This window comes from Bremia lactucae (genome assembly GCF_004359215.1).
Source record: "Bremia lactucae strain SF5 chromosome Unknown BlacSF5_NotPlaced_200_SHOA01000120.1_2678225bp, whole genome shotgun sequence".
Classification (NCBI taxonomy): Eukaryota; Oomycota; class Peronosporomycetes; order Peronosporales; family Peronosporaceae; genus Bremia; species Bremia lactucae.
In genome coordinates this window covers 296739-322104 of record NW_027152213.1, presented here as the reverse complement: position 1 = coordinate 322104, position 25366 = coordinate 296739, and the positions used below count along the sequence as shown (strand labels likewise).

The 25366-nt window shown below is 44.9% G+C and overlaps 1 protein-coding gene across 1 annotated transcript; it reads right to left on the bottom strand.

Annotated features, from left to right (window-relative positions):
* Positions 1-9848: 9848 nt before the first annotated feature.
* Positions 9849-11096, bottom strand: CCR75_005637 (uncharacterized protein; the record flags this gene model as incomplete). Its single annotated transcript, XM_067963715.1, has 1 exon — positions 9849-11096. One exon carries the CDS (start codon positions 11094-11096, stop codon positions 9849-9851), a length of 1248 nt encoding a protein of 415 aa, XP_067814535.1.
* Positions 11097-25366: the final 14270 nt, after the last annotated feature.

The window sequence follows — 25366 nt, the reverse complement described above, 5'->3', positions numbered from 1 at the left end:
GCGCCAGTTGCTAGATACCTGAAAGCTGGAGAACTGCGCAAATCTGCGAAATCTGAGGAGAGAATGTTTTCCAGCTCCAAACTATTCAAATTCTCCAAAGAAGACGAGAAGTTGTTCCAAGAAGCCGCGAAAGAGATTACTGATACAGCTTCAACCGCAAAAGGAGCTACAAGCAAATCAGAGACTGTAAAAAGAGAGATAGACCCAGTTGAAAAAACAATGGCAGCAAAAAGAAGAAAAAGAGCCGATGCAAGAAAGAGAATAGATCTTGAAAATGGCATGGAAAAGCTCAATACAGATGACAACTAAAAGGATAATACAAACAACAATGATGCTACGTAATTTAATGTTGATGTATTAATTAAATCTGTAAGCGTCAAATTTTACTTGACATTTAAAAGCTATTGAAGTAGTACACTCCGAATTATTTCTGGTTGTCAATTTCGTCAATTTGTTAATTGCGCTGGAGCATATGTTAGGTGAATACGGGGTAATTTCTTAAAGGCATTCAGGTCATATTTAAAAAGCCCTGTAAGTACATTGTAATGGTGTTTCCGTTTCATAAATATTATTTTCGGTAAGAGGAATAATAAATACGATTTCCTTTAAGAGAAAATCAATAGATTTTTTGGTCTTTTATCAAATTCGACTTAACAGTTCCAATATTACCAATTTTGGTAATATTGACGCGATAAGACAGTGATTCTTTTAATTGGTTGATTTTAGTTTGAATCAACCGATCTACACGTGTAACGGGGTGTATCGTTACAAGAAAATTAACACTTTAAGGTTGTTAATTGTATATTATCTAAAAGGTAGAGAATATTTGGAGAATATATCTTTACGTGGTAATTTCCTAAAAGCTTATCTATTGGTAGATATACACCATTATATCTACTTTCTCCGCGGTCCAGTCAGCGCTGGACGCACGCAAAAGAAAAAGACAGATAAGACTTCATTACATGTTTTGTATTAGTTTAAAATTAATTTAGTACTTAATAGACAGAAGCAGAAGAACTTAATTATATTAAATACGGTTTTATCAACCTCTTTTAAGCAAGTGCTATAAAGAGAGTCTTCCTTTGCACGTACTAGGTGCGTGAACTGACGTGAGGCACCACTCGCACCGAGGCAGTGCGAAGTGGACTTTTATTGAAACAGTACAAGTCAGTAGTGCTCCGTTACACCTGGTAGCACTTTGTAGTTCGTCCGTTTCGCGTGATAGCTACTCCTTTCTAAGTGACATAGAAAGGAGTGCGGTCAAACGAATGAGTTCGACCGTAGGGAACGATGCCATCTTGGCCATGCTGTCCGATTTTGACAAAGATGCCCTCTATTTATCATCGCCAAGTTCATACACATGAACATGACGAGGCGAAGGAGAAGGTAGCCTTGCTTAATCCGCAAGGCTCTCAACAGGCAGAATTGTTGAGGTTACAACAAGTACAGAACCCTGTACCTGGGATGACGCACACGCGTCGTCCGGAAACCTGAAAGATTGACATCTCTAAGTATAGGGGAGTCGAAGAAGACTCTCTCTTGAGATGGTTTGTCGAGTTGGACGATGCATTAAGGGCACGTCACATCGTCGACGAGCAAATGCAAGTCGCATTCGCTCAATCAGATTAGGCAGGTCGCTCCAAAACTTGGGCATTGAGCCTTACGTTGCGCGACCCATACGTCTTTGGGTCGCTATAGGCTTTTAAAGCCCGGCTCAAACAGACGTTTGAACCGCCAAGGGCTGAGTTCAGAGCTCGTTCAGAGCTTCTGAAACTTAAGCAAGGCAAGCGTGATGTTCACGCATATTTTCAGCACATACGACTCTTAGCGAGTTGTATAACAAATAACATAGTCCAAGAACACACGTTGATTACGGTGTTCATGCAAGGTCTTACGGATGGTCCCGTAAAGACCCACCTGTTCCGCTTGGGACTGGATACGCTTCAAGAAGCAACATCCGTTGCGGAATAGAAGGATTTTAAGCTTGAGACAGGCTTAAGCTAGTTCGTCATCGTATCGTCCTCCATGACGACACGATTTAGGAAGTCCAGAGCACATGGACCTCTCTTACATCGAAAGCGAGAGACCTCGCTTTTCAAACAACAAGCGATTGCAGAAAAATGCAATCGCTGTCAAAAGTTAGGACACTATGCTAATAATCGTAGTGCTTCACGCCCAGTACCGAGAGGTACTGACCATAAATATGGACCTAATGCAAAAAGGGCAACGGTCACGGGTCCGACGTTGTTGCGAAATCACAGCAGCGAGGCGGACCTTAAAAAAACGGTCGGGCTCAATAGGGGCGCAACGCCCTACTGATCCAGCAACATCAAGAGAATTTGCAAATCTCTTGACTAAAGTTGCTCCAGACACATAATCATTATGTGTCTCTGCACCTGGCGATGAGGTATCCCTCATCACCTTAAAAGTCAAAAGTGACAAATGATTTGTCACTTAAAGCCCTAGTGGACTGCGGAGCGTCGAATAACTTTATTCGTCGCCAGTCACTAGAGGGTAGTAGGCTCAAATATATTGAGCGCGACATCCCTCCAACGAGGATGACGGTGCGTCTAGCGACAGGCGCATCGATAACAGTGATGAAACGCGTAGTGAAATTTCACTACACGTTAAGAAATTTACAGTATGATGATGATTTCATCGTACTGGATTTGGATGACAAATTTGATGTCATCCTGGGTTTACCTTGGCTCAGAAAATACGAGCCAAGGATCAGCTGGCAGCATCGATCCGTAAAGATGCCTGCCACTTGTTCATCAGATGGCCATCTGATGAACGTCTTGGAGCGTCCACAAGCGTGTGGATGTACTACGAGTGAGTGCGATGGCCTCACTTGTGGTACGGTCGTTAGTACAACTGCACAAGATAACAGTGTGATTACCAATCACAATGTGGAGTCAGCTGCCGGCGGCTGTGCGAATGCACAAGCAGCGCCGAAGGTCCACCACTCGAAAAGGTCAAGTGGATTGAGACATAAATGTACGCCTGGCGGGCGACATATAAGGAAGATACAGGTTGTCCAAATGGACAACACGATGATCCTAGGTCGAGTAGAGAGTCGACCGTAGAGGACCCGATTGTGATAGCGCAATCACACTCGGAAGACGTTGAGGGAAGAGGTCTTCACGTACTTGAGGATAAATCTCCTCAAACAGTTAAAGCTGAAATGACTAGACTTCAGCTTCCCTTGTCATGCACTGGGTAATTGCGTTCAGCTGGTTGCAGCTGACGCGATTGATAACAGACGACGCGCTCCGCGCCGTCTGTATCGTATTGCATTGACGCACAGCCGATTGCGAAATCGCTGGCATCACAGAGTACATGAAATGCTCTGTCTTGATCTGTAATCGCAAGATGGGCGATTGCATCAAGCTTTGCTTGATACATTCAAAGGAACGCTGACAATCAGCGTTCCATAGCCATTTCTCGTTTTTTTTACAAGAGAAGAGAGAGATGAACTGTCATCTCGGCATAATTGTGGGAATATATGTGCAAAGTACGCTGCTAACCCAAGGAACTTTCTAAATCCCTTGACATCGACTGGAACTGGCCAGTCGGTAATCGCCTTGATCTTTTCAGGATCAGGGCGCACGCCGTGTTTACCGACGATGCACCCAAGAAGTGGTATCTCGCTTGCAGCGAATATACACTTCTTGAGATTTGCGTACAACTTATGCTTTTGCATAAGTGTAAGAACCTAACGAACGTGAGTTTTATGAACTTCCACGTCCGACTTTCCGTCCATCGCCCGACTATGGACAAATACATCGTCAAAATAACTCGGTGCGAATCTCGCACCGGTCTCAACAGATGCGTAACGAATCTGTTAAATGTTGCAGGGGCGTTACTAAGCCCCTGTGGCATTACTAGCCTTTCTCAGAGCATCTCAGTGCTCACTGCTTTGTACGGGATGTCCCGTTCACGCATAAGGATCTGATAGAATCCATCCATCAGATCCATAGACGAAAAGATGGTACTCTTAGACATAATATTTACGATTACGTCTTTTCTAGGTATCGGTGTTTGAGCCGGTATTGTTGCAGCATTCAGTTTATTAAATGTGTGCACTATCAGCCACCCTCCTGTAGCCTTTCGCACACAGAAGGACGGAGAGCTATGTGGGGAGGTTGATTCCCTCACATGGCCCGCTTTTAATCGATCGATAAAGAATTTGTCGATCGCAAGTACTTGTTCACGAGGCAGTGGCCACTGCTTCATGACACAGTACTTCTAGCCCGGTTTGAGCTCGATCTCATGTCGAGTGCCTTTACCCTTAGGCAACTCGCATGGAACTGGTTCAGGGAATACATCCTTGAACTCAAAAAAATCCTTGTATAAAGGATTTGTCTTAAGTGACTCCCAGGATTGAGTAGTATATATTTCAATCCGAGTCCTTACATCGAGGACACTTTCGTCCATCGATGAGCTGCTGAGAACCCTTTCGTTCTCTGCAAAAATTACCGCTGACCGTATATCGGTTACGTATTCGTCCTCTGTGACGAGTATGCAGATCTGCTTGATTCCACCAGTATCGGATCTCTCAAAAACCGCTTGGATTCTAGGGTTCGTAATTGAGTTATCTCCGAAGTTAACTTCGGAGGCGCATGCAGATCAATAGCATAAGCGCCTACTCTTGATTTGTCATCAACCAAGACATTCAATGTCTCGGTTTCTTCCTGGGATTTATCTACAGGCTGCCGAGGGTCAAACCTCGTAACGATACACCCCGTTACGTAGAGAAATAGTGAAACTGTATTATTTTAACCAATGAACAGAACTGCTACAAATTACCGTGTATAGTACTTTAAAAATGGGGATAATACATGTACAGAAAATTTATTATTTCTCTTATACAGTAGATAGTTTTGCATATTATGCAACGAAGACACACGTCAAGGCATCGAATTGAACCAGTCTTGAAGTTGTGTCGTATTTTGTATCCTTTTTTTAAACGAACCCACCGCCTTGAATTCTTATTTAACAGAAAAAGGCAAGATACTATTTATGTGAATGCTTAAAGTGTTGATGATTTATCCACACCGGCCGCGAATGGGGCAAAATACAACATGCAAAAGGGCTGCTCGTTGCTAGGGACACCGCGAGCTAATTTGCAGCCTTATGGAGTGTGGTAATACTAATCTCGAATTACGCGTAAATGAATAGTTTTCATGCCCTTCTATTCTTCAAACAGGCTCATTTCGCCGAACTGAAAAACCAGTTTTGAGGCTCGTCACAAAAAATAGGTTCGTCTGAAGCCTGTTTATACACTTAAAAAAGGTGGCTTCCGACGGGAAGAATCTCAAGTTGTGACCCACAAATTGAGAAATTCCTTGCCATGAAATATGCACTGGCTAAATTTAGGGTCTATCTCTTCGGAGATAGACCGTTCATCGTATAAACGGACCATGCGTCATTACGCACGGCCGTAAATAGCCCACACCTCTCGCAAAAAATGGCGAGGTGGCTATCCTTCTTCGCGGAGTATAATTTCTCCGTGAAATATAAACCAGGACGGTTTAATGTCGTCGCTGATGCGTTATCACGCCGACCCGATTTCGAGCCGGCTGCGCATTCCAACAATGGAAATTATCCTACCCACTTCAAGTGTTCCGTTATCAACCTTGTTTGAAGACACAAAGAAGGCCTACGCAGAAAAATGACCTTCTGCGTTTAATGAATCATCTGATGAATCCATCCGATAAATCTTTGAAAGCGGCATCAATGAATCATCTGATGAATCCATCCGATAAATCTTTTGAAAGCCGGCGTTATATCGATCGTCATCCGATCGATACACAACACGTAACGACTTATTGTATTACACAGCCGTTACCGGCGACACCCCACGTGTCGTCGTCACAATGATTTGCGCTTGCGCATCATGTATGAGTGTCACGATGCACCAACAAGTGGACATCGTGGACGTGAGAAAACTTATCTCACAGTAAGTCGCGACTTTACTGGCCCCGCCAGTATCAGTTCGTGCGCAAGTAAATTCGTGCTTGCGAGATATGTCGACGGGTGAAGCTTAGCCCTTCATCCCGTGCACCTCTCCAACCCTTACCACTTCCGGCAGAGTGTTGGCAGTCCGCATCTATGGACTTCGTCTTCGGATTTCCCGAAGACGATCACAAAAACGATGGAATCCTTGTTTTTGTAGACAGATTCAGCAAGATGGTACATCTTGCTGCAGTACCGATAACGGTTCCGGGCTTGCCCGTGTCGTTATCGACACGGTATTCAAACTCCAAGGGTTACCCCGTGAACTAATCTCGGATAGAGATCGACGGTTTACGGCGGAGTTTTGGCAATCCGTGTTCCGGTCGCTCGGAACACGGCTGACTATGTCAACTTCTGATCATCCAGAGACAGATGGTCAGACGGAACGCATAAATCGCGTCCTCGAAGAAACACTTCGAGGTTACGTCCAATCGTATACGAATTAGAGCGAGTTTTTACCGATGGTCGAATCGCCATCAATAATTCGGTACATGCGTCTAAAATGCATACACCGTTCTTCGTTAATGGCTTACGCCATCTACGTATACCCACCCAATTAGAGGGATCCTCTAGTTAAAGGGGGTGGTGGACTCGCACGAGCAAAACCATTTCTGGCTCATGCTCATCACGCGTCGAAGTTAACAGCGACGCGAATGATGTCGATGTCGAAGCAATCGACATCGAAGACGAGAAAAATCTTATGGCAGTGCGCACGAAGCGTACTGAAAAAGACAAAACAAATGAGTCAGCAGAGAAAGTTCTGCTTCGCTCGAGAAACAGTAATTCGTTTCGTACAGGATTCTATTGCTAACTCAGTGGACCGTCTGAAACGGAAAGCAGACAAACATGGAAGAGCAAACGTTCTTTCATTTAAAATTAATGACCTAGTACTACTCTCTACGGTAAACTTACCTAAGCGTGTTGTCACTAATGTGGGTAGCAGTAAACTACTACCCAAGTACATTGGGCCTTTCTGTGTACTGCATCGCAGAGGCAATGCATACACAATAGTATTGCCACGTAGGATGCGAACGCATCCTACGTTTTACGTTGGTCGGCTCCGCCCGTACCATCAGTACGCGGTTTCTTCCGAGGACGGATCTGATCACCCTTTTCAAGAATCCCTAAGAGATTCTTGTGGTCACGAACCAGATTCTGATGCTGATTCTGGAGATTCTCATCTCGGGTCCGAAGATCCTCGAAACCGCGATGAGCTGACGACAGCTCATCACGAAGAGCGTGATAATAACGATCGTACTCCAACATGGAGTACGCACTCTTCGAACGGTCTTCCAACCGTTCGATATGATGCGCCTGCACCGTCTGCTTTAACGAGCGACGCCTATCGCGCTCGTGATCCAGTCCTTCCTCCAAATCATGGAGGAAGCGATCGAGTTTGTCGACCTTCGACTCTAGATCCGACACACGGGTCAAATCTATTTTTTTCTCCTCCTCCGCAATCATTGGTGGATTCCCACGGTGGTCAACGTTTCCTTGTGGAACGTATCCAAAACCACTGTGATGTGAAGGGGTGAGGGTAAGCTCCCCTTGGTGAAATAAAAAATACATCTTTGCAAAAAAAGTACTGAAAATTGTCAAACCTAACCTCGATATTCGGATGCGGCATGAAAAAGTACGTGTAGACAGCTGACTTACAAAGACGCCTGTGTAACTTCCGGTATTAATATTGCCTTCTTAATTTACCATCGTAAATTCCCTTTTGACTCGAACGAGGTATCTTGTTTGCTGGCGCGGTTATCCACCTTCACATGACAGCTGGGAGCCTCGTTCCCAGCTGATTTTTGACGTTGAGGGCCTCGTCCGTCAGTATGACGAGACCCATCCGATGGATCAGAAGGTCCATCGGAAAACACGCGCCCCTGACGCATGTTAACCGATTGCAAAACGTCAATCGCATCGCGCATCTCGATAGAGATGCGAGCCCTTCCCAGGGCGAAGAAAGGGAATAGACATCCCCTTTTACTCACTTCGTGTTGTCAACACAACACGGACAGGGATCACCCCACGTGTGGCATTGAAGTCCTGCCTCACGTGACAACCGATTCAATTTATACCTTGCACCGCTTGGAGTTCGTTTATCAAACTTTACGCAAATCGCGTTAAGTCTTTGAAGCCAGGCTTCGCGTCCAATGTCTTTGACATTGCGAATGAACGCGCTCCAGGCTTGCATATGCGAGATTTTATCTCGCTTGTTGTTGCCATTATACCATCGATGCTTGAAAAAAGCATCGAAAACAAAATTTCCTCAGCGCGAAAGTTCGCGCTGGGATCAAGGCCATGTAGCTTTGTCGCAATAAATAAGGGATATTTATTGTGAGGAGTAGTCTCTCCAGACAAGCTATTAATTAACTACTCGGGCAAAAGCCACGGCTTCTTCGCAGGGACAGGACGAGAGATTTTATTGTCTACGATTCCCTGAGTGGTACCCACTGAAGACGGGGTACCACAAGAACTTTTATTACGATGGCTTACGCCATCGTCATCACCACGCATAGAAATATGTGCGGGTGACGGCACGGGAGACGGTGCTGGCGATGAGGAATCATCCTTATCGTCGGAGCCGAACATGCTGTAGCGAATGCTACCAGCACGTCTACTCGAATGAGCCCCCTCATTCGAAGGTTCATTGTCAGCCGCCTGACGATGACCAGGCGACTGTTCTGTTCTCCCTGGACCGGCCATTTCGTCCGACTCGCATTCGAAGTCGACCTCCAATGAGGGGTCGCATTCGCGTGGTGTATAACCACGTGCATTCGCAACATTTAGAGTTGCGAGAGAAGATGACACTACGGCAGACGTTCCGTCTGCCGCAAGAGTCAATAATGCGTGGCACGCGGCTGCATGAACCGCAGCCGAAGGCGCCGCACTATTCGCATACCGCATGGGCTTGTTAACCATGCAATAGAATTAAGAATGATGAATCTGACCAATCAACATCGCTTTTAATGGAGTGGTCTTATAGTGACCACTCTACCCAATGACAGTCAGAGTGATTGTCGTTTTAAGGGAGGGGTGATGTAACGGGTGTATGGTTACATGAAATTAACACTTAAAGGCTGATAATTAATATAATATCTAACAGGTAGATAATATTTGGAGAACGTTACTTTACATGGTAATATATTAAAAGCTTATCCATTGGTAGATATAGACCATTATATATACTTCCTCCGCGGTCCAGTCAGCGCTGGACGCGCGCAAAGAGAAATATAGATAAGACTTTTAGTAAATGTTCTGTATTAGTTTATAATTAAGTTAGTATTCAGTAGATAGACAAGAAGAACTTATATTAATACAGTTTTTAATTAACCCTCTTCAAGGCAAGTTTTTTAAAGAGAGTCTTCCTCTGCACGTACTAGTGTACGTGAAGTGACGTGAGGCACCACTCGCACTGAGGCAGTGCGAAGTGGACTTGAACTAAAGCAGTACAAGTCAGTACTGCCCGTTACATCTATGCTTCCGGCTGTCCGAGCCGTACCTAATGAAATTTGGCTACATTCCAAAGGGTTTCCATTTACTAAATATAAATGATTTCTTAGTGACGATTCACAAAACCTATTTGTTAAATTTAGCAGTTTTACTGTCAAACTCAATAAAATGTGATAAAATTTCGTGTAAAATTCCTGTTACGCCAAATCCGTTATATTTATAAAAAGGCATCCAATGCAAGCAAAATAGCAAATGATTATTAACATTAAGCTAAGTAAGATACGTTTTTTTTCACCATCCAGCTAGTGACAGATTCTCTTCGCAAGTAGCCGCCTCTAAAGCACGTAGCTCCGCTCCTTTTTCGTCTGATATGAGGTACTCTATGATTCGTTAATTCGAGCAAGGCGCTTGATGGCTTCGTCAATGGCTTGATTGGTTTTGCAAAATGCAAAGCGCACCCATCGGCTGCCTTCTGCTTTGTTTTTCGTACAGAAGAATGCAGAGCTGGGAATTGCTGCTACACCTTTAGTTACGGTTAGCCAGCGACAGAAAGCCCAGTCGTACGACATTCCGGGCTCAATGAAATTTTTAGGAACCTTTATAGCAGAAATGTCAGAATACAGAAAAATGCCTCCACTCGGCGTAATTGGAATGATCCCGGCATCAGCAAGTGCGCGGCTTAGGCGGTCACGCTTGTGTTTGTACTGGTTAGCGACGAAGGCATAAAAGTTTGAAAATCCATTGTACGGATGTTCGGCGAGCTCAAGCATGTTGGCGACGGCCTCCTGCAATGGAGAAGCTACACTAAATTGAATCCAATTGTTTGCGAGAAATATGCCTTTAATGAGACTGCTAGGGCCGACAGCCCATCCCACCTTCCAGCCAGTGACAGAAAATGTCTTGCCAGCACTTGAGACAGTCAATGTACGGTCCCACATGCCGTCAATAGTAGCGACCCGTACGTGTGGATTGCCATCAAATAGAATGTGCTCGTAAACTTCATCTGATATAACAATTACACGCGGATACTGACACACGTACTTGGCAATAATTTCCAGCTCTTGTTTGGTGAACACCTTACCCGTGGGATTGTGGGGGTTGTTTAAAAGCACCGCTCGTGTCTTAGAAGAAAAAGCTGCCGCCAACGTGACCTCCTCAATATAAAATGCTTTATTCCCCGTCTCATCGCATGTTCTTATGTGCAGCGGAACATTGCGGCACACACCACCAGCCATCTGCACTTGAGCGGTGTAAATGTCGAAGGCTGGCTCGAACACAATAACTTCGTCATCAGGCTGCACGAAAGAATTGATAGCAGCATACATGGTTTCGGTAGCGCCAACACCCACTGCAACCTCATTCGACCAATTAATGTCACGCTTGAATTCCTTAGCGTATTTTTTAGCGAGCACCTGGACGAGCTTTTTGTGACCCTGCGGGCGCGCATATTGATTATAGTCGGCGTCCAGCGCGTCCTTTGCCGCCTGCTTAACAAAATCCTCGCATGGCCAATCTGGAAAACCTTGGCCTAAGTTAATTGCCTTGTTTTCAAGAGCTAGAGGGGTAAACTCTTGCCAGACTGTTGATTGATCGAAGCCTTCGAGTCGTTTCGATAGCTGATGTGCCATTTAAATTGAATCTTGGATGCAGAGGAAATAATATGGCAAATTAAATAAAGAAAAGCCTAAAAAAACTCAGTTTATCTTGTTCGTCTTATTGGCTTCTATTCGAAGATAGTTGTTGTTGGAATCGGAGGTTACACTAGTGTAACCGCAGTTTCAATCGCGGTTCGGCCGCCCCTCTTAGGATCTTAGGATTAATAGGGCTGAAATGCACGGGTGGTTATATGGAAGGGGGCATGTAAGTAGTTAGCTAGAAAACTACTCACTTCTTAATACACAACGGCATCCTCAAACAACTAACAGGTTATGAGCCCAACAGTTCACACCGTTGCAGAGAGCGAAGCTCCAGACACTCCGAAAGCCAAGGTCGACCAGGAACAGGACGAAGTCCAGTATGAAGGTATAGATGAAGTTAAGAAGCCGGCTAAGCCGGTAGGCACGCAGGATGTAACGGGCTAAAGTTACCCTAATGTTACACAGTCCCCGTTAAGTACACTTGGTATACTTAAGGGGATGGTCAATTACTAAATAATAGTAATTAGACCCAACACTCGGATGTGGTGCACATTTGTGACCAACCCTTGTGTATGTGATGCACATGGGTGCATTCACATTAGGATGGATGACGGCTAGAGTCATCCATTACGCGAGATATTCAGAAAGATACGATCGCAATACATAATAGTGTATGTGACGGGTGGCATATCTCTGTAGCCCCCTTTATCTACAGAGATGACATTTTTGATTGGCAAAATAGGTATTTGTATTTTATACGATTAAATATAAATAAGACTGAAAACTACTTCCAACTTAGTAAGACTCCTTTCTTAGTGACATAAAAAGGAGTGCAGTCGAATGGATGAGTTCGACCGTAGGGAATAATGCCATCTTGGCCATGCTGTCCGGTTTGGACAGAGATGCCCTCCATTCAGCCATCGCCGATTTCACACAACATGAACTTGACGAGGCGGAGGAGAAGGTAGCCTTGCTTAATCAGCAAGGCTCTTAACAGGCAGAACTTTTGAGGTTACATTAGGTGCAGACCTCTGTACCTGGGAGGACGCACAAGCGTCGTCCCGAAACCTTATAGATAGACATCTATAAGTATAGTGGAGTCGAAGAAGACTCCCTCTTAAGATTGTTTGTCGAGTTGGACGATGCCATAAGAGCTCGTCATATCGTCGACGAAGAAATGCAAGTCGCATTTGCTCAGTCAAATTTGGCAGGTCGTGCCAAAACTTGGGTATTAGGCCTTAAGTTGCACGACCCATATGTCTTTGGGTCGCTAGAGGCTTTTAAAGCCGCCTAGCGCTGAGTTCAGAGCTCGATCAGAGCTTCTGAAACTCAAGCAAGGCAAGCGTGATGTTCACGCTTATGCCCAGCACATACGACTCTTAGCAAGTTGTATCACAAATGACCCAGTCCATGAACACACGTTGATACGGTGTTCATGCAAGGTCTTACGGATGGTAAAGACCCGTCTGTTCCGCTTGGAACCGGATACGCTTGAAGAACAATATCCGCTGCGGAACAGGAGGACTCTAGCTTGAAACAGGCTCAAGCTAGTTCGGCATCGTATCGTGCTCCAAGACGACACGAGCTGGGAGGTTCAGAACGTTGGACCTTTCTTGAGTCGAAAGCGAGAGACCTCGCTATTCGAGCAGTAAGCGATTGCAGAAATGCAATCGCTGTCAAAAGTTAGGTCCCTACGCTAATGAGTCTAGTGCCCCACGCCCAGTACTGAGAGGTACTAAACGTAATTATGGACTGAATCCCAGCCAGGGCAACGATCGCGGGTCTAACGCTATTGCGAAATCGCAACAGCGAGGCGGCCCGCCAACAAACGGTCAGGGTCCGCAAGGGGCGCAACACCCTACTGATCGAGCAATCTCAAGAGAATTTGATCTCTTGACGAAAGTTGCTCCAAATAAACAGTCATTATGTGTCTTTGCACCTGGCGATGAGGTACCCTCACCTTGAGTTAAGAGAGACAAATTATTTGTCACTCAAAGTCCTAGTGGACTGTGGGCCATCGATCATTAGAGGGTCGTAGGCTCAAATACGTTGAGCGCGACATCCCTCCAACGAGGATGACGGTGCGTCTAGCGACAGGCGCATCGATAACAGTGATGAAACGCGCAATGAAATTTCTCTACACGTTAAAAGATTTACAGTATGATGATGCTTTTACTGTACTGGATTTCGAATACAAATTTGATGTCATCCGACGTTTACCTTGGCTCAGAAAGTATTAGCCAAGAATCAGCTGGCAGCATCGATCCGTAAAGATGCCTGCCACTTGTTCATCAGATGGCCATCTGATGAACGTCTTGGAGTGTCCACAAGCGTGTTGATGTGCCACGAGTGAGTGCGATGATCTTACTTATGGTACGGTCGTTATTACGACTGCACAAGATCACAATGTGATTACTGATCACCCTGTGGTGTCAGCTGCTGGCGGCTGTGAAATTGCACAGGCAGCGCCGAAGGTCCACCACTCGAAGAAGTCGAGCGGATTGAGACATGAATGTACGCCTAGCGGGCGACATTTAAGGAAGATACCGGTTGCGGAAAAGGGGCAATACGATGATCCTAGGTTGAGAAGAGAGTCGACCGTAGAAGACCCGACTGTGTTAGCGCAATCACAGTCGGAAGACGTTGAGGGAATATGCCTCGACATAATTGAGGAAAAATCTCCTCACTTAGTTAATGCTGAAGTGACTAGACTTCAGCATCCCATAAATGTCTTGGTTAATGACGGATCAAATGTAGGCGCTTATACTCTAGATCTGTATGCGCCTCCGGAGTTAACTTCTGAGATAACTCAATTAACAACCCTAGAACCCGAAGCGGTTCTTGAGAGATCTGCATAGTGGTAGAATCAAGCAAAATCTGCGTACTCGTCACAGAGGACGAATACGTAACCGATATTCGGTTAGCGGTAATTTTGGCAGAGAACGAACGGGTTTTCAGCAGCTCATAGATGGACAAAAGAGTCCTCAATGTGAAGACTCGGATTGTGAGATATACCACTCAGTCCTGAGAGTCGCTTAAGACTAATCCTATTTACAAGGATTTGATTGTATTCAGGGATGTATTCCCTGATACAGTTCTATGCGAGTTGCCTAAGGATAAAGGCACTCGACATGAGACCGGGCTCAAATTGGGTTGAAGTACTGTGTCATGAAGCAGTGACAACTACCTCGTGGTGAATTACTTGCGGTCGATAATTTCTTTGTCGATCGATTAAAAGCGGGTCATGAAAGGGAGTCAACGTTCCCACATAGCTCTCCAACCTTCTGTGTGCGAAAGGACACAGGAGGGTGGCGGATAGCTCACGCGTTCAATAAAGTGAATACTGCAACGGAACCGGCCCAAACGCCGATACCTACAGAATACGTAATCATAGGTAGTATGTTTAAGAGTAGCATATTTTCGTCTGTGGATCTGATGGATGGATTTTATCAGATCCTTGTGCGTGAACGGTACATGCCGTACACAGCAGTGAGCAGTGATATGCTCTAAGAATGACTAGTAATGCCACAGGGGCTTAGTAACGCCCCTGCAACATTCAACAGATGCGTAACAAATCTGTTGAGACCGGTGCGAGGACTCGCAACGAGTTATTTCGACGATGTTTTCGTCCGTAGCCGGGCTATGGACGGAAAGACGGACGTGGAAGTTCATAAAACTCACGTTCGTCAGTTTCTTACACTTATGCGAAAGCATAACTGAATTCAAATATCAAGAAGTGAATATTCGCAGCAAGCGGTTAACCATTTCTTGGGCGCATCGTCGGTAAATACGGCGTGCACCATGATCCCGAAAAGATCAAGGCAATTACCGACTGGCCAGTTTCCAGTCGATGGCAAGGGACTTAGAAATTCTTTGGGCTAGCGGCGTACTTGCACAAGTACTCACGCAATTATTCCGAGATGACAGTTCATCTCTCTCTCTCTTGAAGAAAGACGAGAAAATGGTTATGGAACGCTGGTTGTCAGCGTTCCTTTGAAAATATCAAGCAAAGCTTGATGCAATCGCCGATCTTGGTGATTGCAGATCAAGACAGACCATTACATGTGGTCTATGACGCCAGCGATTTGCAATCGGCTGTGCGTTAATGCAATACGATCCAGACGGCGCGGGGCGCGTCGTCTATTACCAATCGCGTCAGCTGCAAATAGCTGAACGGAATTACCCAGTTTATGACAAGGAACCCCTTGCCATGAAATATGCGCTGGCTAAATTTAGGGTCTAACTCCTCGGATATAGACCGCTCATCGTATATACAGACCATGCGTCATTATGCGCGGCCGTAAACAGCCCACACCTATCGCAAAGAAAGGCGAGGTGGCTATCCTTCTTCCTTCTTCACGAAGTAGAATTTCTCCGTCATAGATGGACCAGGACAACTTAATGTCGTCGCTGATGCGTTTTAATGGCGACCCGATTTCGAGCTGGCTGCGCATTCCAAGAGTGATAATAATCCCACTGTTGCATCACTCATTTCAAGTGTTCCGTCATCAAACTTTAATGATGACATAAAGAAAGCCTACGCAGAAGATAAGGACCTTCTGCGTTTAATGGATCATATGATGAATCCAACCGATAAATCTTTTGAGGATTTACCGGCTTTATATCGATCGTTATCCGATCGATACACATCACGCAACGGCTTATTGTATTACACAGCCGTTGCCGGCACTCCACGTGTCGTCGTCCCAACTCACAATGATTTGCGCTTGCGCATCATATATGAGTGTCACGATGCACCAATAATTGGGCATCGTGGACGTGAGAAAACTTATCTCACAGTAAAAGTCGCGAGTTTTACTGGCCCCGCCAGTATCAGCTCGTGCGCAAGTACGTACCTGCTTGCGAGGTATGTCAACGGATGAAGCCTAGCCCTCCATCCGGTGCACCTCTCAAACCTCTAATACTTCCGGCAGAATGTTGGCAGTCCGTATCTATGGACTTCGTCTTCGGATTTCCGGAAGATGATCACAAAAACAATGGAATCATTGTTCTTGTAGCCAAATTCAGCAAGATGGTACATCTTGCTGCATAATTAAAGTCGATCACGGCTCCGGGCTGTGCCCGTGACTTTATCAACACGGTATTCAAACCCCACGGCTTACCCCGTGAACTAATCTCGGATAGAGATCGACGGTTTACGGCGGAGTTTTGGCAATCCGTGTTCCGGTCGCTCGGAACACGGCTGACTATGTCAACTTCTGATCATCCAGAGACAGATGGTCAGACGGAACGCATAAATCGCGTCCTCGAAGAAACACTTCGAGGTTACGTCCAATCGTATACGAATTAGAGCGAGTTTTTACCGATGGTCGAATCGCCATCAATAATTCGGTACATGCGTCTAAAATGCATACACCGTTCTTCGTTAATGGCTTACGCCATCTACGTATACCCACCCAATTAGAGGGATCCTCTAGTTAAAGGGGGTGGTGGACTCGCACGAGCAAAACCATTTCTGGCTCATGCTCATCACGCGTCGAAGTTAACAGCGACGCGAATGATGTCGATGTCGAAGCAATCGACATCGAAGACGAGAAAAATCTTATGGCAGTGCGCACGAAGCGTACTGAAAAAGACAAAACAAATGAGTCAGCAGAGAAAGTTCTGCTTCGCTCGAGAAACAGTAATTCGTTTCGTACAGGATTCTATTGCTAACTCAGTGGACCGTCTGAAACGGAAAGCAGACAAACATGGAAGAGCAAACGTTCTTTCATTTAAAATTAATGACCTAGTACTACTCTCTACGGTAAACTTACCTAAGCGTGTTGTCACTAATGTGGGTAGCAGTAAACTACTACCCAAGTACATTGGGCCTTTCTGTGTACTGCATCGCAGAGGCAATGCATACACAATAGTATTGCCACGTAGGATGCGAACGCATCCTACGTTTTACGTTGGTCGGCTCCGCCCGTACCATCAGTACGCGGTTTCTTCCGAGGACGGATCTGATCACCCTTTTCAAGAATCCCTAAGAGATTCTTGTGGTCACGAACCAGATTCTGATGCTGATTCTGGAGATTCTCATCTCGGGTCCGAAGATCCTCGAAACCGCGATGAGCTGACGACAGCTCATCACGAAGAGCGTGATAATAACGATCGTACTCCAACATGGAGTACGCACTCTTCGAACGGTCTTCCAACCGTTCGATATGATGCGCCTGCACCGTCTGCTTTAACGAGCGACGCCTACCGCGCTCGTGATCCAGTCCTTCCTCCAAATCATGGAGGAAGCGATCGAGTTTGTCGACCTTCGACTCTAGATCCGACACATGGGTCAAATCTATTTTTTTCCTCCTCCTCCGCAACCATTGGTGGATTCCCACGGTGGTCATCGTTTCCTTGTGGAACGTATCCAAAACCACTGTGATGTGAAGGGGCAGCGAACGAGGTATCTTGTTTGCTTGCGCGGTTATCCACCTTCACATGACAGCTGGGAGCCTCGTTCCCAGCTGATTGTTGACGTTGAGGGCCTTGTCCGTCAGTATGACGAGACCCATCCGATGGATCAGAAGGTCCATCGGAAAACACGCGCCCCTGACGCTTGTTAACCGATTGCAAAACGTCAATCGCATCGCGCATCTCGATAGAGATGCGAGCCCTTCCCAGGACGAAGAAAGGGAATAGACATCCCCTTTTACTCGCTTCGTGTTGTCAACACAACACGGACAGGGATCACCCCACGTGAGGCATTGAAGTCCTGCCTCACATGACAACCGATTCAATTTATACCTTGTACCGCTTGGAGTTCGTTTATCAAACTTTACGCAAATCGCGTTAAGTCTTTGAAGCCAGGCTTCGCGTCCAATGTCTTTGACATTGCGAATGAACGCGCTCCAGGCTTGCATATGCGAGATTTTATCTCGCTTGTTGTTGCCATTATACCATCGATGATTGAAAAAAGCATCGAAAACAAAATTTCCTCAGCGCGAAAGTTCGCGCTGGGATCAAGGCCATGTAGCTTTGTCGCAATAAATAAGGGATATTTATTGTGAGGAGTAGTCTCTCCAGACAAGCTATTAATAAACTACTCGGGCAAAAGCCACGGCTTCTTCGCAGGGACAGGACGAGAGATTTTATTGTCTACGATTCCCTGAGTGGTACCCACCGAAGACGGGGTACCACAAGAACTTTTATTACGATGGCTCACGCCATCGTCATCACCACGCATAGAAATATGTGCGGGTGACGGCACGGGAGACGGTGCTGGCGATGAGGAATCATCCTTATCGTCGGAGCCGAACATGCTGTAGCGAATGCTACCAGCACGTCTACTCGAATGAGCCCCCTCATTCGAAGGTTCATTGTCAGCCGCCTGACGATGACCAGGCGACTGTTCTGTTCTCCCTGGGCCGGCCATTTTGTCCGACTCGCATTCGTAGTAGACCTCCAATGAGGGGTCGCATTCGCGTGGTGTATAACCACGTGCATTCGCAACATTTAGAGTTGCGGGAGAAGATGACACTACGGCAGACGGAACGTCTGCCGCAAGAGACAATAATGCGTGGCATGCGGCTGCATGAACCGCAGCCGAAGGCGCCGCACTATTCGCATACCGCATGGACTTGTTAACCATGCAATAGAATTAAAAATGATGAATCTGACCAATCAACATCGTTTTTAATGGAGTGGTCTTATAGTGACCACTCTACCCAATGACAGTCAGAGTGATTGTCGCTTAAGGGAGGGGTGATATAACGGGGTGTATCGTTACATGAAATTAACACTTCTAGGTTGTTGATAATTAATATATTATCTAAAAGGTAGATAATTTTTGGAAAACATTACTTTACATGGTAATATTTTAAAGCTTATTCATTGGTAGATATAGACCATTATATATACTTCCTCCGCGGTCCAGTCAGTGCTAAACGCGCGCAAAGAGAAAGATAGATAAGACTTTTAGTACATGTTCTGTGTTAGTTTATAGTTAAGTTAGTATTGAGTAGATAGACAAGAAGAACTTTATTATATTAATACAGTTTATAATTAACCCTCTTTAAAGCAAGTGTTTTAAAGAGAGTCTTCCTCTGCACGTACTAGTGTACGTGAAGTGACGTGAGGCACCACTCGCACTGAGGCAGTGCGAAGTGGACTTGAACTGAAGCAGTACAAGTCGGCAGTACCCCGTTACAGAAAGGGGCTGTCAGAAATTATGCCGAGTACGCAAACAAAAGATATGGATCCCAGCGCCGTGTTCCTGGCAGCTTTTTAAATAAATTTGACGACATAGAATAGCAAATTTTTGCAGGAAATTGGACATAATATGAGCACTCGTTGCTCCTGTTGGATGAAACTAGGTTGTTGTGCATCGTATCACATTCGAAAGTGAAGCGTCCAATGCAAACAATTGTTAATTTGTATCTTAGTAGTTCTATTAGAAAAATAGCTGATACTGAAAGTGACGCGATGCGAAATCATTTTCTGGAAAACACTTATGTTGTCAATTATGATTGCCACATTTGCTTTCAGGAAATGCTTCCCTTGATCCTGCAAAATCTGGGCACAGCAAAAGATATCAATATTTAAGCGTGCTATATTCTTAGCCGAACCATTAATTTGGTAACGGTCACAAGGCACCGCTCGAATCTAACGCTGCGCAGTCAGTTTGCTGGCTATGACTATAAATAAAATACGCTTAAATTTTGATATTTTTCGCCGTGCCTAACATTTTGCAGGATCAAGACAAGCATTCCCGAAAGAAAGTAGTGGCAATCATTGTTGACAGTTTAAGCGTTTTTAAGAAAGAGGTTTTGTATCTTGTCACTTTCAAAATCAGCATTTTTTTTATTGAACTGCCAATGGCGACTAAGATAACAATATTGCAAGCAACAAGACAGTGATGCGCCATCTCTAAGCGAAAAAATGCACCATGCAATATGAAAAGCACATTTTTAGAAATGTGTATGTACTTTAACGGATCTTCAAATTCCTTATAGTTTCACTTTTATACGCCTTGTATTCTTCTACGTAAAAGTAAGTTGAGCGCATTGTTTTTTTTTCGGCACTTGGTCCACCGTAGTGCCCTTGACGAAGCGCAGGCAGTTGTGGTGGCCGAACGACATGACTCCTTCCGCAGTTAGACGCGTCAGAGCGCTGGACGGTATCATCTTCATTGTAGTGGAGCTATTTATCCCCGCAAGCCAAATGAATGCTTATAGGCTCAAAGACCCACTAAGATCTACGAAAAAAAGAGAATAAATTAGAGAACTGTACAAGCTCGTAAGCTGTCTATCTCTGGTTCAAGGGACCAACGATTCGTAAAATCACACGCCAATTCGTGTCAAAGATTAAATGACGTTAGAAGGGTTGCAAGCTCTAAGCGTTCATAGCGTAAGCCTTTTTAAAGGCACCGAGTGCTTTAGATCAAAAGAAAAACTGAACTTTCTTAAGTTCTTATATGTAAAATATATCTTATCTGCAGTTGGCCTAATATAGACCCTATTTTTCTAAATTAGCGCTACCAAAAGATCTTCATCTAGTGTCTGATACGTGTCAGTATTAAGGAAGCACCTTACGCTAGGGCTGATGTCAGTACTAGCCAGCCTACACTGATAACAGTGAAGGTGAGGTGTCTCGATACTTCACGTACGCTAACGTGCAAAGAGGAAGGTATAAGTAGCTAACAAGTCTTATCTACTCCAGAGGCTTTATTATATGGAAAAAAGTAAAACTGTGTTAACATAATAAGATCCTACGTAACGATCTTATATTTTCTGATAAATATACTAACAATGCATAGAGCCTCCTTGGATACCGCTCAATCGTGTGTAGTAACGATTTGCGGGTCGATTTAGATTTAAACCAACCAATCAACAGACGTATTGTTTTATCCCTCTCTATTACTAAATTTGGAAATATTAATAATATATAGCAAAACTAATAAATGTAGCAATTTTAGGAATTACTATATTCACACAACTTTTTTTATCTTGAATTCACACCTTTTATATATTGAATATGCAGTGCGAGGAGGGGGGTCACGTGATAGGGGGCTAATTAGCGTAATACGTTGTCCTTATGTATGTAGGAGCTATAATTGGTCGCATGGGATATTGTCGGCGGTGAAACAAGGGGTGAAACAACGTCATTTCTGAGGGCAGCCATCTGCATACCAGTACTGACCACTTTCCGCTTACTACATCGTTTTTATTCTATAACAATAAAACTACCCTTTCATAACCTATATCATGTTCTCTTCTCCCGCGCAATTCACGTCTGCTTTGTAATTACCTGTGCCGTCCCTATCCACACAATAGCATGCCCCCCAGAGGTTAAGTTTCCAGCCGCGAGCAGCTTGAGGATACTGTGCAGTGGTCAAGACTACGCTATTTCGATAAAATTTTAAATATCAGGAAAGCGGCTATACCTCAAATGTGACCGAGGTGCCGTAAATGCACAAAAGCTGGAGAATCACGCTAGCGTCAGACCAGTTTACGCCGGATCGATTGCCCTTTCCTCTTGAGGAGAGATTTCGCACAAAAAACGTGGCAATTGGAAGCTAAACTTTGCTATAATCACGAGCCCTCACTCCATCCATCTGGCCGTTCAACTCACCGGAAGTTAACAGGCGGGCAGTTTTTACTGTTAAAAAATTCGCCCTTGTTGTTAATAAGGGTGTGCGTGAATCCAAGAAAACAGGTGTGAAATTAGCTATATGCAGAAAGGGTGCGGACTAGGAAAGGGAGGTGCGATTATAAAAATTTGCGGAAAGGGCGTGCATTTAAGAAAAAAGGGTGTGAATATAACATTCCACTTCTTTAATATTTTCCTCTATAGAAATAACATTTTTTATTCCTTATAGGTAATAATATCTATTATTCCTATCATAGAAAGATAATGTCTTTTATTTCTTTTATAGGTAAGTAAATCTATTACTTCTGTCATAGAAAATAAAATTCATGTAACGGGACACCTCCTTACATCACACCCTTAATAAAAGTCACTAGAGTGACTGATGTGGAGTGACAGAGAATAATGTTGTGCGTTTCTCTGTAAGTTAGCACTTGTTAGGTTTTATTTTAATTCCAACTTTCGTTTGCGCAGGGTAGCAAAGCCCGTGCGCGTAGCCTGCAAGGCCGCAAAGCTGACAGCTTAACGACTCAAAGTAGCTGCTAGTAATGCAAATGTTTTAGTAGACGCTCATGAGTCTACTGCGGAGACTCCAATTGGAGGTGACTGGTACGATTCGGCGGCATCATCCGACTCGGTGACCACGATCAAGGGGCTTCCGGTTCGCATGGGGCAGAGTATGTCAACCGTAATGGTTCTGACGTGACAACGAAAGCGGCAATGGCGACATTTTTTTACTCGTCAGATTCTTTTGGTGTGGAATCATCTTGTAATGACCTCGTCGACGGCGATAACACTGGTGATGATAAAATTACATCACCAGGTACGGAGTGGTTGTAAAGGTCACTTCGAAAAGGATGCTACTGTTTGTCTTATTTGGATCACAAGGACGAAGTGATTGCCCTCTAGCGGACACGTAATTCGTTTGTCTGGTATGAACAAGAACGATACAAAATTCCGTTCTTCGACTCATCCGAGCTTCACAAGCTTTGTGAGGACGAAACAAAATTCTTTATCGATTCCCTTTTCCGGCTTTGATAGTGCACTTGCAAGCGTGCAAAGGATGTAACTCCTTTGTTTCATGCTTGAGAAACATTCATTTAGAATGTGCAAAGCATAGGCCGCGAGGCCTAACTTGAGAATCTACTTGCTTTTTGTGACCTGTTTGACAGACGGACTGTAGTCGGTGCACGCTTAAAGCTGCATAGTTTCTCTAGAGAGGCCAACTTTCCTTGCCTCTCGCGGGGAAACTCATGTCCCTGCTGCTTCAAGGGTGCAGTCCGTGTCCCTGAGGAGGCACATTCCCTTAAAGACCCTCATTGGAGGACGTGTATCTCTTCCGAGATGCGCGAAGGGATTAAAAATTAGCAACCCTTTTACAAGCGCGCAAAGTACTCATTTTACGATGGGCCTTCTAAGGAAGAGGAACGGGTCTCGTCATTCTGTCGAACGAGACCCGGAACGTCCATTATTAGTTGAAAACAAAAATCCCAGCTATCATGCAAGGGTGGATACCCTCGCCAACGTACGAGTTAATTCGTATATAACCCTCCACCTCACAGTGATTAAGAAGTGTTCGACTAGAAACTCTTCTCACCACTTGAGTCTACCAATCGATGTGGTGGGAAAGGATAAATTGGGTTCGACGTAATCGTCGGGTCCGACTGTTAATCAAGATGATCAAAGTCGCGTCCTTCGGCACTTGCAGGCGGCAGTACTAATAAACGTTCCCGTCGTCGTAACTTAATGTCGACGGGCGACAACGTTTGTCGCGAACAATTGGAAAATTGAGCGCAAGTTGCGGTCGATCAAATGACGAACGAATGGGCGCAGAAACCTTTCGCGAGCTGGCGACAGCTTTTCACGAGACTTCATCCTCAAAAGATGAAGTGAAACGTTTTTTCGTGAGAATCAGACTCTGTCCCGGGACCATCAGTCTTTCGCGGATGCTTGGACGGTGCCGGTCAGATTCGGAATCGGAAGAGGCCTCGTACTGATGGTACGCGCGGAGACGTCCAACGTAAAACGTAGGATGCGCACGCATTCTAAGAGGCAGCTCGATCGTGCACGCATTGCCGTGAGGATGTAGTGCACAAGACGGGCCGATATACCGGGGCAGTGATTTATTACTGCCTACATTCGTCACTACTGGTTTACCGTAGGCAGGAGGTTGAGGTCATGAACGTTAAATGAAAGTATGTTTGCTCTTTCATTTTCGTCAGAGTTCCGTAGCAGGTAAATTCTGTCGCGGTCCGTTTCGAACAGGAATTCACCTGCTCACTCGGTTTAGCGATGGAATCCTGTACGAAACGGACCGCTGCTTCTCTATCCAGCAGGAATTCACCTGCTCACTCGGTTTGTTTTTGTCTTCAGTACGACCGGTGCGCACTTCGGAGATGTCATTCTCCTCATTAGAGAGAGCATTATTGTTCTCACTAATAATAATGTTTTTGATGTTGAGTCTTTCAGTATCATTATCAAAGTCAGTAATAGCATTATTGCCATTACTGAGTATATCCACTTCAATGTTGATTAAATCAACACTGTATCCTCACATTGACCGTAGAGTCGATGCTTGATGAGCAAGAGCTAAAAAGGTTTTGCTCGAGCGAGTCCTTGAATAAAAATCCGCAAACAAGTTGGGTTTACGTGGATGAAGTAAGCACTCACGTAATACGGTGTATGCTTTGTAGACATGCACTGAATTGTTGAAAGCAAATTCTGCCATCAGCAAGAAATCGCTCCAACTCGCGAAAGAGTGGACGTATCCGCGAAGTATCTATCCGAGAATGCGATTTCAACGTTCTGTCATACCATCTGTTTCAGGATGGTCAGAAGTTGATATTTACAACTGCGTTCCAAGTGATTGAAACATAGATTGCCGAAACTCTGCCTTGAATCTAGGGTCTCGATCTGAAACCATTTCACAGGGTGACCCATATAGTCGAAATTTGCTGTCAACAAAGACACAAGGACAGCCTTGGCTGTGATCGACTCCGGGACTGCAGCAAGATGTATCATCTTGCTGAAACGATCAACGAACATAGGAATACAATTATTCTTGTGATCATCTTCGGGTTTTCCGAAGACGAGACCCATAAATCCGGATTGCTAACAATCTGCCGGAACAGGCAGTGGTTGTTACGGAGCACGGAATGAAACACTAGGCTTCACCCGTTGACAAACTTTGCAAGCACGTATGTACTTGCCGACAAGTTTATACTGGCGTGGCCAGTAGAAGTCGCGACTTATCGTAAGACAAGTCTTTTTCACGTCCACGATGACCACTTATTGGTGTATCGTGGTTCTCGCACATGATGCGTAAACTCAAATCATTATGGGTAGGGTCGACGACACGAGATGTGTCGCCAGCAATGGCTATATAGTACAGTTATCCATTGCGTGTTGTGTATCGATCCTCAACGGATCCATACAATTTCGATAATCCTTTTAAGGATTGTTTAGATGGGTTATTAAGGTAATCATCAAACTTTAAGAGCCTTATCTTCTTGGCAAGTTCTTCAAACATCAAGTAATGTTGGCGACGGAACACTTACTATTGATACAGTGGCCTAATACTCACTGTTGATTGTTGCAAGAGTGGCCTTATCCTCACTGTTGATTTGCGCTGCTGGCTCAAAATCGGGTCGGCGCGAAAGGCCATCAGCGAC